At 37.3% G+C, this 14,314-nt stretch overlaps 1 protein-coding gene across 1 annotated transcript in view; it reads left to right on the top strand.

Annotated features, from left to right (window-relative positions):
* The first annotated feature begins 303 nt into the window (after window positions 1–303).
* LOC149777788 (insoluble matrix shell protein 5-like) overlaps window positions 304–14,314 on the top strand; it is a 40,239-nt gene continuing 26,228 nt past the window's right edge. The window contains exons 1-4 of the mRNA XM_089938262.1: window positions 304–420; window positions 1,695–1,737; window positions 6,762–6,919; window positions 8,249–8,416. Of these exons, the coding sequence (XP_089794388.1) occupies window positions 411–420; window positions 1,695–1,737; window positions 6,762–6,919; window positions 8,249–8,416 (379 nt within the window). The 5' untranslated portion in view covers window positions 304–410. The remainder of the gene's footprint in view (window positions 421–1,694; window positions 1,738–6,761; window positions 6,920–8,248; window positions 8,417–14,314) is intronic.

Raw genomic sequence — 14,314 nt, 5'->3', positions numbered from 1 at the left:
AATCATTTGGAATGAAACGTACATAGGACCATCTTTTATTGTTTTAATGAGGAGACATAATCCTGACATTATGGAAACTGCACTGGCAAAAACAAATTATATCTGGGTTAACGTCAGCATTATCATTCATACCAATGATAGTTATGTTTTTGTTGAAATTGAAAACAATCCTCCCTCGTTAAATCTTGTGAAATCAAGCGGTGGAGGTATGGCTATAATTAAGATATTAATACATTTCTAGACGCTCAAAATAAAGTATTTATTATTATCCCACAAACACTACCGCCAAGCCATTTCCCATATGTCTGATTCCCAGCAAGACAGCCAGGCATATTTCAGGCATGATCACATCAAATAGCTCAGAAAGGTGGGTTAATGTTATCTAATTGAAGTCAGCTTATTCTTGCTTGATGTCTGGAGGTATGTATTCTTGCTGTACATTTTTTTTTTTAATTCCAGTTAAGAACCATGTCGGAAATTTGCAGGCTTTACAAAGAAACAATATTAAATTTATTGTATCGTTCTATCATATATTTTCTAAAGACTTTCACTGAAATTTTGAACTAGGAAAATACATTTTGTTGCAAACAACTCTATTACCGTAATCAATTTATATCCACTTCTGCTGCATGTCAACACTTACTGCACTGTGAACATGAATTCGATGCGAGTTAATAATAATATACCCCTTTTTCTTTAACTGATGTTTAGTTTAATCTAGCGACATTAATTTTATTTATAAATCGATACAAGTATCTTTCTAAATCAACGCACTGTATAAAATAGATACAAGTATCTGTGAAAAACAACACATTGTGTAAACCAGATACAAGTATCTTTCTAAATCAACACACTAAGTAAAATATATACAAGTATCTTTCTAAAACAACATACTGTGTGAAATACATACAACTATCCTTCAAAAACAATACACTGTGTAAAATAGATATAATGTATCTTCCTAAATCAACACACTGTGTAAAATATATACAAGTATTTTTATTTAGCGAAACAACGTGTAAAACAGATACAAGTATATTTTAAAATCAACACGCTGTATAAAAGATATACAGGTATCTTTTCAAATAAACATGTTATATAAAATAGATACAAGTATCTCTGAGAAAGAAAAAAAAACACTGTGTAAAATATATATAAGTATATTATCTAAATCTACACACTAAGTCAAATATATACAAGCATCTTTCTAAATCAACACACTGTGTAAAATAAATACCGGTATCTTTAAATAACCACGCTATATAAAAAAGATACAAGTATCCTTGAAAAACAACACACTGTGTAAAACAGATACAATTATATTTATAAGTATTCACATCAAGTAACATGTATACAAGTATCCTTCAGAAACAACACACTGTAAAATAGATACAAGTATCTTTCTAAATCAACACAAATTGTAAAATAGACACAAGAATATACTAAATCAACACAATGTGTACTAAAGAAACAAAATATTAAATTATCTTCTAAACTTTCCATTGTGATGATGGCTATCGTTGATTATCCCGCTCTTTTGTCTGAAGCCCGTGGTGTCGTTTTATTGGCCTTGTAACCTTATATGGACTAATTATATGTATGTATGCATGTATATATATATATATATATATATATATATATATATATATATATATATATATATATATATATATATATATATATTCTCATTTTAGATATGAAGATTGGGTTGTTCTTGCTCCTCGGCATTTGCATAGGGTAAGGAAAGATTTTATTCAGGTTCACTGAAAAATTGTTAAAGCTACGTTAAAAATCAAAATCACATCACATCGCATCACATCAGGTTCACTTCTCATAAGAATATACTTGTTTCGAGTATATATTAAACATATCACGTGGTTATCACTTCCTGTTTGTAAAACTTTAAAATAGATTCAACAGAAAAAAGCTGAAAAGTAGTGAGTTCCTAAAATATAAGCAATCTTGGTAAGAAAAGTACACTAATAATAATAATAATAATAATAATAATAATAATAATAATAATTATTATTATTATTATTATTATTATTATTATTTTAGCTACTTCATGTACACTTTTTTGATGATGTATGTACTATTTTCCTCTTGCAATGATGCAAAGATGATTTGTTCCAATAGTACTCTTTAATTAAGTTAGCAGGTCAAATTAGTATTTCATTGTTACAATAAATGAATGTTCAATTCACCTTTAACACCATGGTTGTTTCATATTTTTTTGCATGTTTCAATTCAAAGCCAATAAAAGCAATACTAACCGACTCCACTGACTAAATGTTGAAGCGGAATGTTCCATATTTACGGTCTATAATGACGTGAGCGGAATGTTCCATGTTTACGGTCTATAATGACGTGAGCGGAATGTTCCATGTTCGCGGTCTATAATGACGTGAGCGAAATGTTCCATGTTTACGGTCTATAATGACGTGAGCGCAATGTTCCATGTTTACGGTCTATAATGACGTGAGCGAAATGTTCCATGTTTACGGTCTATAATGACGTGAGCGCAATGTTCCATGTTTACGATCTATAATGACGTTAGAAAAACTGGTAAATATTTGTACATTTAGCAAAATTCTGACAACATTATTCGCACGCATAGCAGTCAGGCATGTGAAACTGTTTACCTCTTTTGCATAGTTCTTAAAAGGAAACAACACGTACATTTATATATTTTAAAATATTCAATATAGTGAATAATATAGGTTTGTTTTTGTTTTAAACTGATAAATGTTTTTTCATTATCATTTGCCATATCAGTCAATGCTTTTTGAGCTTTAGAAAATGTTTCATTGGTAAGGAGATAACACCGAGTCATTAAAATTTTAAATACTACTTTAATATTGTTTTCAGCCAGACTCCACTACATTTCATATTGTGTTCCTGATTAACATGAGTGTGTGTTGGGCCCATTCCCACTCATGAAAGCCCTTCCTTCAGGTCGTTAGGGGCATATAGTCCTACGAACTGACTTCTAAATAAGCAGTGCTCCTTGAACACATAAATGCCTGGGGGATGTGACACTAATTTCTTTCCCCAGGAACATTTAGCATCCCGCTGTGCGGGAATAAACCAGTCGCACATGCCCTTCTGGACGCACTCGACGTAAATCCAAGTAGTTAATTAATCAATCCTGTTTAACCATGACATTCATTGTATTTGTGCTAATTAGCCGTGAGCTTTTATAAATAGTTAATGCTTTCTAAAACTTTTATTAATCGTCATCAAAAAGTAACAAAAAATAAAGAAAACTTGCCTAATAACATGCAAATATTGCCTGTCGATCGGAGTGGTCATTCCAGTTGTATTTAATAACCAAAATAGTGTAGTCAGTCAAATTTAATACTGCCATCTCGTTAAACTTCACAAACAACGGCTTTCCAATTTCATTTACAATACTTGCAAGCCGTCTCACTACTATCAAGCTCATAAACAAACTATTTGCAATATTCTTTAAAGGAACGTGTTTTATTTATTTTAAATGTTGTTTAAATAGAGCATCATGGTGCAGATCCCATTTGTACTGAATTTTATTGTACATTTTGTATAAATTTAGTACATTTAACATCGACCTATTGAGATAATCAGATTTCATATTTAGTCAAACTCGACATGTAAAAGAGTGTAATGCCTTCGAAATAGCATGAATATAGAAATCAGAAAAAAGAAGTATTATTATAAAAATGTGCAATATAGTCTACGACAATACGTCCACAAGGAAATGTATAGTTACATATACCAATATCACGACATCTGATAAAGACCACCGTCACATTTTCTCACTGCAATTGCAAACAAGTGCCAAATACATTTGACCATATGCGCATAGGAACTCTCATATAATCAATTTCAAAGACAATGTGAGTTTCGATAGGAGCAGGGTAATTATTTACAATTAACAAATTCCAAATATAAAACAGTTCTGGCAATTAGATTACAAGTAAGTATAATTATGGCATTGACATAGCCAGTAAGTGTACGTCAGGCATTTAGATTGCCAGTATGTATAATTCTGGCAAGCCAGTAAGCGTACTTCAGGCATTTAGATTGCCAGTATGTATAATTCTGGCATTTCGATTGCCTCTAAGTGTACTTCTGGCATTTAGATTGCCAGTAAGTAGAATTCTGACCTTCTGATTGCCAGTATGTGTAATTCTGGCATTTCGATTGCCTCTAAGTGTACATCTGGCATTTAGATTGTCAGTAAGTAAATTTATAGCATTTATATTGCCTGTAAGTGTACTTCTGACATTTAGATTGCCAGTCAGTAGAATTCTGGCATTTATATTGCCATTCAGAACAACTGTGGTATTTAGATTTCCAGCAAGTAGAATTATGGCATTCCCATAGCCAGTAAGTGTACTTCTTGCATTTAGATTGCCAGTAAGTGTACTTCTCGCATTTAGATTGCCAGTAAGTAGACTGCTGGCATCTAGATTGCCAGTAAGTAGAATTCTGGCATTTAGATTGACAGTAAGTAGAATTCTGGCATTGACATAGTCAGTGAGTGTACTTCTGACATTTAGATTACTAGTAAGTAGAATTCTCATATTTAGATTGACAATAAGTATAATTCGGGTATTTAGATTTCCATTAAGTATACCATCGCAGATTTCAGATTTGTACTTATTTACATTATTCTGTATTTTTTCAAAAAGTATTAGTTGTTAACAAGTTATAAGTTGATGACCCCTCATGTGGCAATATTAAAAGAAAATTAATAAAGATTTATGTGTTGTTTTTTTTAGATTATGATGCCCTTTATCGAATTTGTTCCAGGCATAGATTTTTCAATTTTATTGTATTAGTTAAAATTATATTTCTATAAAAATTAATATGTTTATATCACACTCAGTTTAATTTACTGTTTTGCAAAAGATATCATATTTTGATACAAAATCACAAAAGTCCCATAATTATTTATTTTCTGTCGTAAGTCAACAACCACGCCATGCCAGAACAATTAATAAATCCTCTTGCAGGATGTAAATAAACGTTCACATGTCCGTCTGTCTCCATAGTTGTTCAGCCTGCAGTTATTAGAGAGTCCTCTCTGCGTGATATCCGAATCTGTGATTCTTAGGAAAACCATTCCGCGATTGAGGTGATCCTTTGCCTGGAGTAAGGACAATCTCTTCATCAACGCACAAATTCTATATTTTCCAGTTTTCGGTTTCGGTCCGCACGAAGTCGTCTGGTTGATGGTTGGTATACCCACCCCATGTTCAGTCAAAAGCATGATTTCCCAATAAAAAATTAATGATCGCGGTTTAAGGTCCTCTTTTACAAATATGTTATTTGCCAACGATGCAAATTGTGCCAATCTTGACCTTCCAGACCATCTCTTGGATCAGCATGTTTCTCTTTTACACGCTTGATGTAAACCCGAATTACTGACAATCATGTCCAAATTATGTTTTAGGCAGAGATTACAGTAGGATGACGGTAGATTTGAAAAGTATTCCGAAGTAGGTCAATATCCCAATTAAAGCTGGCAAAATGTTTCCAAAGCACCCTCTCTCAAATCTATCGATGTGGTGTGGCTCTTTTGACCTCATCTAGTCCATTGTTTCTGTGCATCAGTGCAGGAGGACGTTGACTGGATTCTACTTTGCTTTTCTCATCACAAATTTAAGTCAAACAGAACGGAAGAGATAAGAGTCATTGTTTTATCAGAGGTGCTTCCTTGTGACGGTATTGGGTATTGTGACCTCTGCCACCCGCTTTCTGTAATGGCGTCATTCATGTGCTCCGTCGCTGCATACATCCAGCATTAATGCTCCGATGTTTTATGATCTTCACTAGAGCCATTGCAAAGAATATATTGCACAGAATACAGCCTTGTATTAGTGTGATATATTATCAAATCATGATGTTTACTCCAGGTGCATTTTCCTAAAAATATGGAGGTAACCCACTGTGTCTGGTGTAAATCTTTCATCGAAGGACGCAACTAACGTGTTCATTTGAAAACCTTTCTCTCCATCATAGGAATGACTAATAGACCGGTTTTAAAATGTATATGTGTAATATTTAGTTAAGTTTATGACCATTCTGTGCACACACAAAACTAACAGTGGCACCATACATTTGCATAAATGTAGTCTTGAGTTTAGCAACCGTATTCCATTCCAGACTTCAATAAAGAAAGCAAAGAAAGCCCAAGGTTACCGATCATCAGGTTCCTTTTTAATGTTTCTAATTGTCATAATATATAAGCAATAACAGTTTGATTTACAGATGCTCCCGTATCAGTAAAACGTTGGGAATTGCCTAATTTTGTTGTTATATCTAATGTTTCCTTTCTTTCTTTTTTATTTTTGTCTCGCCTTGTACGGCCATTGTTCAAGTGGGCTCCTGGTATATATTTCGTCTGGCGTATGTCGACAGATGCTTTTGTCAACGTCGCAAAAACCGCCAGAATCACTGAAATGCTACATAGCACACAAGTATCAATACAGAAATTGACTAACGCATTCTGGCATGTAGAGAATGCAAGTGTTTACGCATGCGTAGTTGGGCACATAGGTAAGTAGGTATGTAGCAATACAAGTAAGAGAGCTGTAACATCAGTGAGTAAAGCTTAGTTCATCGGTAAGTTGGTACTGTTCGTAAACATTTTAAATACCTACTTACTTATTCCAAGTCGTTTCGTTGCTGTGTGCTGCTCATTTTTTACTTGTCTTGGCTTTCTTCGCACCAGATTGGAATTTAATCAATGGTATGACTTGATATCTATTATTCAGCGTCCATGCCAATCCAGGACGGCCAGCCCTTCCCGACGACCCTATGGCGCGTCATATGTTTCTCCTCGCCGTAGGCAATTCTACCACAGGCAATAACACAGAAGGCTACGTAACAGAGGACAGACTTCATGAAATTTTCGGCAAATTTGATTTGAACGGTACAGAACTCTCTCTCTTTATATCTAATATATATATATATATATATATATATATATATATATATATATATATATATATATATATATATATATATATATATATATATATATATATATATATATATGTGTGTGTGTGTGTGTGTGTGTGTGTGTGTGTGTGTGTGTGTGCTTGAAACACGCCATGATCCTTCAAATTACAATGATGTAATTATGCTATCAGTCCAAAGATGCGGGATTCTGACAATGCTGAATTCCGTTCCATTCAGAAGTTCATGTTGATGAGTGGTATAGCAGTTAACCTTTGACATTTGCCACCCATCACTGAGAGTATACTAATTTACTTTGTAACATGATGTCACTGCGTCCTATATTTCAGATAGTATTCCATCAAACTGTATCTGTGTGGCATTAAATTCAATGTATGGAAACTGGAATTATATCACCGTTGGGTTCCTAAAAAGTAACTTGACCTAAATTAAATTCTTTACTCTAAGCCATTGGCAAAACGAAGAGAATCAGTACACATCCACGCCAGTCATTGGCACAACGCAAGGCATCAGCACAAGTCAACGACAGCCATTGACAAAACGCAAGGAATCAGTACACGTCCACTCCAGCTTTCGGCAAAACGCAAGGCAACAGTACACGTACACGCCAGCCATTGGCACAAAGCAAGGCATTACTTAACGTCCACGCCAGCCCTAGGCATAACGCAAGGCATCAATACATGTCAACGCAAGCAATTTGGTACAACGCAGGGCATCAGTACAAGTCCACGCCAGCCATTATCAAAACACAAGGCATTTGCACAAGTCAACGACAGCCATTGACACAACGTAAGGCATCAGTATACGACCACGCCAACTATTGGCACAAAGTAAAGCATCAGCAAAAGTCTATGCCAGCCACTGGCACAACGCAAGGCATCAGCAAAAGTCCACGCCAGCCTTCGTCATTATGACCAAGATATCTTTCCGTTCTAGATGCAAAATACATAGTTATAGTGAATTCACATTACGTGTTCAGTTCAATCCTGCAGCAAAGTTTTGCATTAAGGAGTTCCCTTCTACAATGTTGTTATTTTTTAAGACTCGAGTCTTCAAACAAAGAGCAATTTCGCAGACGTGTTGCAATCCAGCTGCACTGCATGGGTCAACATGTCTTTTATCTCGTTCCATTTCAGCAATATGACGTCATACGAAATTATACGGAAAGGTTTAAGGGTCAGCAAATTGTGAACTCCAGCCACTTTAGAGGGGGCATTAGCCATTAGCAGCCAAATACTGTATTTCATATATGTCTAATGGTATTCAAATTTATCTTCCACAGGAGATGGAAGTGTAAATGAACGGGAATTCATCGACCACTGGAACTACTTGCACCTTGGTCGGGAGGATCATGCGGCGTTCCTTTTCCATCAAGCTGACACAGATCGTGACGGCCAAATCAGCCAAAACCCAGACATTAGCCGGATATTCATGTTCTTCGACAGAGATGGTATGATTTGCGCATATGTTGTACTGAAATCACATTATTTGAACAAATAAAATCAGCCACAAATTCTTCCAGTCCAGTCCAATCCACCTACAAGTTATAACGATTTTACAGCATTGAACAGGAACAAAATATCTGTATATGTGTGTGCATGTGTTAAATAAATTTGTGAATGTGTGTGCACAGAGAGAAAGAGAGAGAAAGAAAGACAGACAGACAGATATATTAAGATACTTCTTTTTTACCTTATATATATATATATATATATATATATATATATATATATATATATATATATATATATATATATATATAGTGTGTGTGTGTGTGTCCGTCTGTGTATGTATGTCTGTCTGTCTGTGTGTATCTAGCAGACATCAAGGCAAAGAAGCGACAATTTTCCATTTTAAAACCTAGGTCATTTCAAGAATTTTAAAACTACCATCATTCGGAAAATACATATAAGCCTGCATCTATAATGATTTATTTACCCCATTACCAAGCTTTGATAGGAAATTGTCAATGAACAATATATCAAGGGTTTATACACAATAACACACACGCACACATACTCACACAAAATTATCTATAGTAATTTTTACAAGACAGGTTGTAGGAAAATTACATTTACACCAATATGAACTCATTCTCTAGAAACAATGAAGCTTTTCGTAGATGTGTTTTTGTGTATATGTATGTGTATGAGATTATGAACTGTTTAACACTCAGACTGATTGTGTATACCTTTAGCTATACAAGCTTTTCGTAGATGTGTTTTTGTGTATATGTATGTGTATGAGATTATGAACTGTTTAACACTCAGACTGATTGTGAGTAGTGAATGGGGCCACCCTAGGGACAATGGGACTTAGCATTAAAAACACCCCTGGGCCACTCTAGGGACAATGGAAATTTAACATGGAGAAAAACGCTGGGCCACTCTAGGGACAATGGGAATTTAACATAGAGTTTGGGTCTGTCTAGGGACAAGGGAAATTAACATGGGAATAGAGTTTGGGTTTGTCTAGGGACAAGGGGAATTGAATATGGGATTTTTTTTTTTTAAAAAGTTTTTTTAAATTTAAATTTAAATTTAAATTTTAAAAAAGGGGTAGGCAATGGAAAGGCTATCTCTTTTCGAGAAATATGGCTGGCCCTGAAAAGGGCCTTTGGGTTTTCTTCTTCTTCTTCTTCTTCTGCTTCTAATTTCTTCTTTTTCTCCACCAAGTTCTTATTTTATCTCCTACACTCTTTCTCTTCTTCTCTTTCTTTTTTTTTTCTCCTGCTCTTCTTTCTTCTTCTCTTCCTCCTCTTCTTTCTTCCTCTTCTCATTTTCTTCTTCTTTTTCAATTTTTTCGTTCCATTTGCTTATTCTTATTCTTTCCTCTTCATCCTCCTTCTCCTCCTTTATCTCTTTCATGACACCACTAATCTTGTCCTTTACCTTTTTTAAGTTATTAATTTCCATCTTTACACGATGGGGACTATAGGAATAATGGTCTTCAACGAGTCTTATTAACATCTGTTCCATCATTCCTAAGTTGTCTAAAACGTCTTGCAATGTTTGCATTTTGTCCATTTGGTTAGAAGCCATCTTCTTTGTAGAATGGTTTGAACGACGAATACTGTGGGTTCTTATAGTGAAAGCGCGGACGTGAAGGAAAACATCCCCCTAAAACATAAAATTGATCTTACCTAGATCATGACCAAAGAAACAGCAACGCGCGGACGTGAAGGAAAACATCCCCCTACTTTTCTCATTTCATATAATAAAACCCAAACTATACTCTCCACATACGCTAAGAAACAATAAACAAAATCCATAATCTACTATCCACACAATCGTACGTGATCGGTTACAAAACCCAAACTATGCTCTCCACATACGCTAAGAAACAATAAACAAAATCCATAATCTACTATCCACACAATCGTACGTGAGCAGTTACAAACACAAACACACAAACACATACCCTCGCACTATGAGTTAGTGTTTATAATCACACTACTCTACCTACACACACAAACACACACACACACACACACACATTGGCAAATCGATAGTTATTTCTTTTCTAGAGTATTGGGTAGCCCTTAAAAGGGCTGTTTGTTTTTGAACTCCAGATGCACCTATCTAATGGTTGCACCTTCCTGGCCTGGCGCCACACACGCATCTTCTTCCCCAGTCTCCTTTCACCTTTCTTCTGGGGAGCGCAGAGGGAGGATGATTCGCTTCAACACCCCAATCCTCTGTCTCGGGAATATTGTACGACATCCTCTCTTCTAGTTTCTTTTCCTCCTCTTCCCTCTGTCTTCTCTCCTCCTCTTCGTTCTTCATTCTTTCCTCTTCTACTATAGCCTCCGCGGCCAGTTCATTTAACAGGCGCCTGACATATTCCAGATGTATCTGGAGTTCAAGAAGTTTGCTTATTCTGCTATTCATTCTTGTGTTGATCAATCAACAAGGGTAGCTAGACTGCCCAGCGAGTTTCAATTTATAGTGAAAGCGCGGACGTGATGGAAAACATCCCCCACACGGTTTTTGAGTCGCAACGTTTAGTGAGTGTCATGAGAGGGATAGTAAGAAATGAAAGAGCATCAATCCAACATTCTTATAGCTAAACAAACCACAAAGGCATTTTTTTCAAAACACAACATTTTTTATTCAAAAATCACTTAACACTAAACAACAACTCTAACATTTTTAACAATAATCCAACAATATAACATCAAACAATTTTTTCAAAACACAACATTTTTTATTCAAAAATCACTTAACACTAAACAACAACAACTCTAACATATTTTAACAATAATCCAACACTAAAAGTTTCTCCACTAGGTAAAGAGGGATAACAGTCTTCCATGGTTTCTAGTAATCTAGGATGACTTCTCTCAAACTGTTGATTTCTATGGTATTATCGAATTCTGCATACAGGATGACGTTCACCGTTTCATCAGGGTCTCGGTCTTTAAACTGAATTTCCACACGAATCTGGCCGGATTTTATAGGGTGGAAATGTCCCTCGTCGCTGCCTTGGTCTGGAGTGAAATCGAAAGCCCACAAAGCGTAGCCTCCTGCATAATCCTCGTACGTAATACCGTGACTGGTATTGGTTCCTAACTGTCCGGTGGCTTCGTACAGGGACAAGTACAATCTCAAGTAATTCTTCTTGGTAAAGTCAGGTTCGAAAGGTCGGGTACACAAGGTCTTGCCATCGCGACTGACTTCGATTTTGGACACGCCAAAGTGTTGAAAGTAGAAAGGATTTTTTTCGGCAGCTCCGTTGAAGGCTGTATTCTCGACGATACCAACGATCAAACGTTTGGGTAACTGTCCTTGGAACAGATGATCTTCGATCATGGATCGCTGTCCCTTGGGAATGGTGAAGGTTTTCACTTCCACGCGTCGTATGGGATACTTGGCAGTCGTTCTGCTCAACGTCTGACTGATGTCGTTTCCCACTTTAGGTAACACTTCCACACGGCGTACGTAGAGTCTGGCTTCTAGGATTTTGGTTTTGTAACCGTCACTATCAGCCATCAAATGGAAAGCGGCACTGCTACGATTCAGTCTCAGGCGGACATCCACCCCGTTCAGCAAATACTTTTCTTGCAACCACGTGTCCAAATGCAAACGATCCATCAGTTCTAAACTTGTGTCGGCTCCCGTGATTCTCTTTCTTCGTTCTACAAATCCATCATTGTTGTCTTTCTTTTCATCAGTTTCCAATATTTCAAACTTGGTAGGTTCGTCAGATTCCCATACCACACAGGCATTGAGATGAGTGTTCTTGGCATCTATTCCGTACGTCAAGAGATTCTCCAGGTAGGCACGATAAGGGTAAGTATCCATGCTGCTACTGATCAGTTTGTTATTCAAGTACAAGTCCACTCCACTGAACAAGGAATGCATGAAATTGTTGACGGGAGCTACTGCTTCATCGTCTATAGCACCTCCAGTCTTATCTAGAATTTTGACTTTCAGGTACAAGTAACTGCTATTCAGATCAATGTAATCTTCGGGCTGTCCTTTGATTTCAAACTCGATGGGAGCGGAATCGGTCAGTGAGGAGACGGGGTGAAATTCCACCCACTGGGATTCTTGCATCGTCATCATCGTGGGGGGCATGGCAAACAGATCCAGTTCCGTCTTGGAACAAGCGCAAGATTCTCGGTGCATCATTTTTTTGTCTCTTTTCTCAATAATCGAAAACGTCTAAGTCTCGAACGGTTCTTCTTTTCTTGGCCTTTCTCGCTTGAAGTCTGGTGAAAGGGTGTTTTCTTCGTCGTCTCTTTCTGTCTTGTCCTTGATGAATGCCTGACTCGGTAGCGTGCAGGGCATTTATAGGTGTTTCTCGTTGGCCTAAAATGTCTTTGCCCGTTTGCAGCAAGACATTTTTGCCTGCCCTCATGAAGGCTTCTTTAGGGTTTTGTTTGTCGATGATGACATTTTGGAGAAATTCTTTGCCTTGCGTCAGTGCCGCATCTTTCAAGGCGTGCAATCCGCGTGTCACCATCGGTTTCAACACCGGGGCCACCGAACGAAAGGCCGATTTTAACATATCTCCTAAGCCGTGTCCTCGCTGTCGAGCAACCCCTCGGTACACTGGATACATGACTTAAGAGTCGTGAGAGAACCGTTTTCGAAAATGGAGTTTCACCGTGACTTTTCCTTTGGTGAATGGAATATTTTGTCCCAAATCTCCTTTTATAGCAATGTTGACCGTGTCCAAATACGACTTGCTGACCGGCAAATAGTGAGGATGGACAAATTCGCGGTGGACGTGGTAAGTGTTTCCACCTTCCTCGTCAGCGTTCGTGGCAGAATCTACTTTGAAAGGAATGACACGCAGTAACGGTACGGAGGTGTGTCCCACCACGTTGTACTCCACCACATCGGAATACAGGAACATCAAATTCAGTCCTTGGTTCAGTTCTACCGGGGCACGAAATAACTTGCTAAAAGACTCGTTGTCGTAAACGATGGGTAATTCGTTTTTCTTGATCATGGCCTTTCTTATGTCCATGTCTCCGCCCAACATGTCAAACAACTCAGGACAAAATAAAATGGACATGATTTTACTCCGTTCAAATTTCATCAAGAAGCGACGAGCTGCTTTGTGGTACTCCATGGTGACATTTTTGTTGACATGCTCCAAAGCTTTCAGAAACACGACATTAAACCTGGAGGTTATGGTGCTGACCAAATGTTGACCACTAAAATAGTAGCCTGGGGGAATGAACAAGTGATAGGTGGTGTACTTTTGTGTACGGGTTTTCTTGTCATATTTGACATTGCTATCCATCCACTGTTGCATTTGCTCGTCATGAACTTCCACATCAAAAAAATTTTGATTGGGAAGGACATTGAGGACTTGGGTCGGGTGAATCATTTCTACTAAAGCCACTTCCAAATGGGCTTCGTGATCTAACTGGATGGCCTGAGGTAATTTGGCCGTGTAACAGCACAACGTGTTCTTGGGAAACACCTCCATGGAACTGTCACTGGGTAAAGTTAAGTAAAATTGGTTTTCGTGACTCATAATTCCAGAGTTCTGTGGCTGTCCGAGGGGTTAATGGACGTCAGAGGCGTGTCTCCGTCTAAAATGGAGTTCTGGTTGTGATTGAAGTGGTGACTGGCACTGGCACTGGACACAAGGTTCCCGGGGTTCCCGTTCGAGGTGAATTTCAGGGAGGGATTAGGAAGCAGGTAACCGATGCAACTGCTCAATAAAATGGTCCACAATTGTTTGTCTCCTTGTTGCAAACTCAAATTGGCGATGGCTGCCCCGATGACACAATACACCACGAAGATTTGGCAGAAAAAGACGATTTGCGTTTTAGGCACACGTTCTCCACACCACACCCACAAGGGTTGTTTTTGTAAATCTTGCACAG

The sequence above is a fragment of the Sinohyriopsis cumingii genome, chromosome 17 (assembly GCF_028554795.1).
Source record: "Sinohyriopsis cumingii isolate HCF-2022 chromosome 17, ASM2855479v2, whole genome shotgun sequence".
Lineage (NCBI taxonomy): Eukaryota > Metazoa > Mollusca > Bivalvia > Unionida > Unionidae > Sinohyriopsis > Sinohyriopsis cumingii.
Note: the sequence above shows the minus strand (reverse complement) of the source record. Positions and strands in the feature narration are given on the sequence as shown.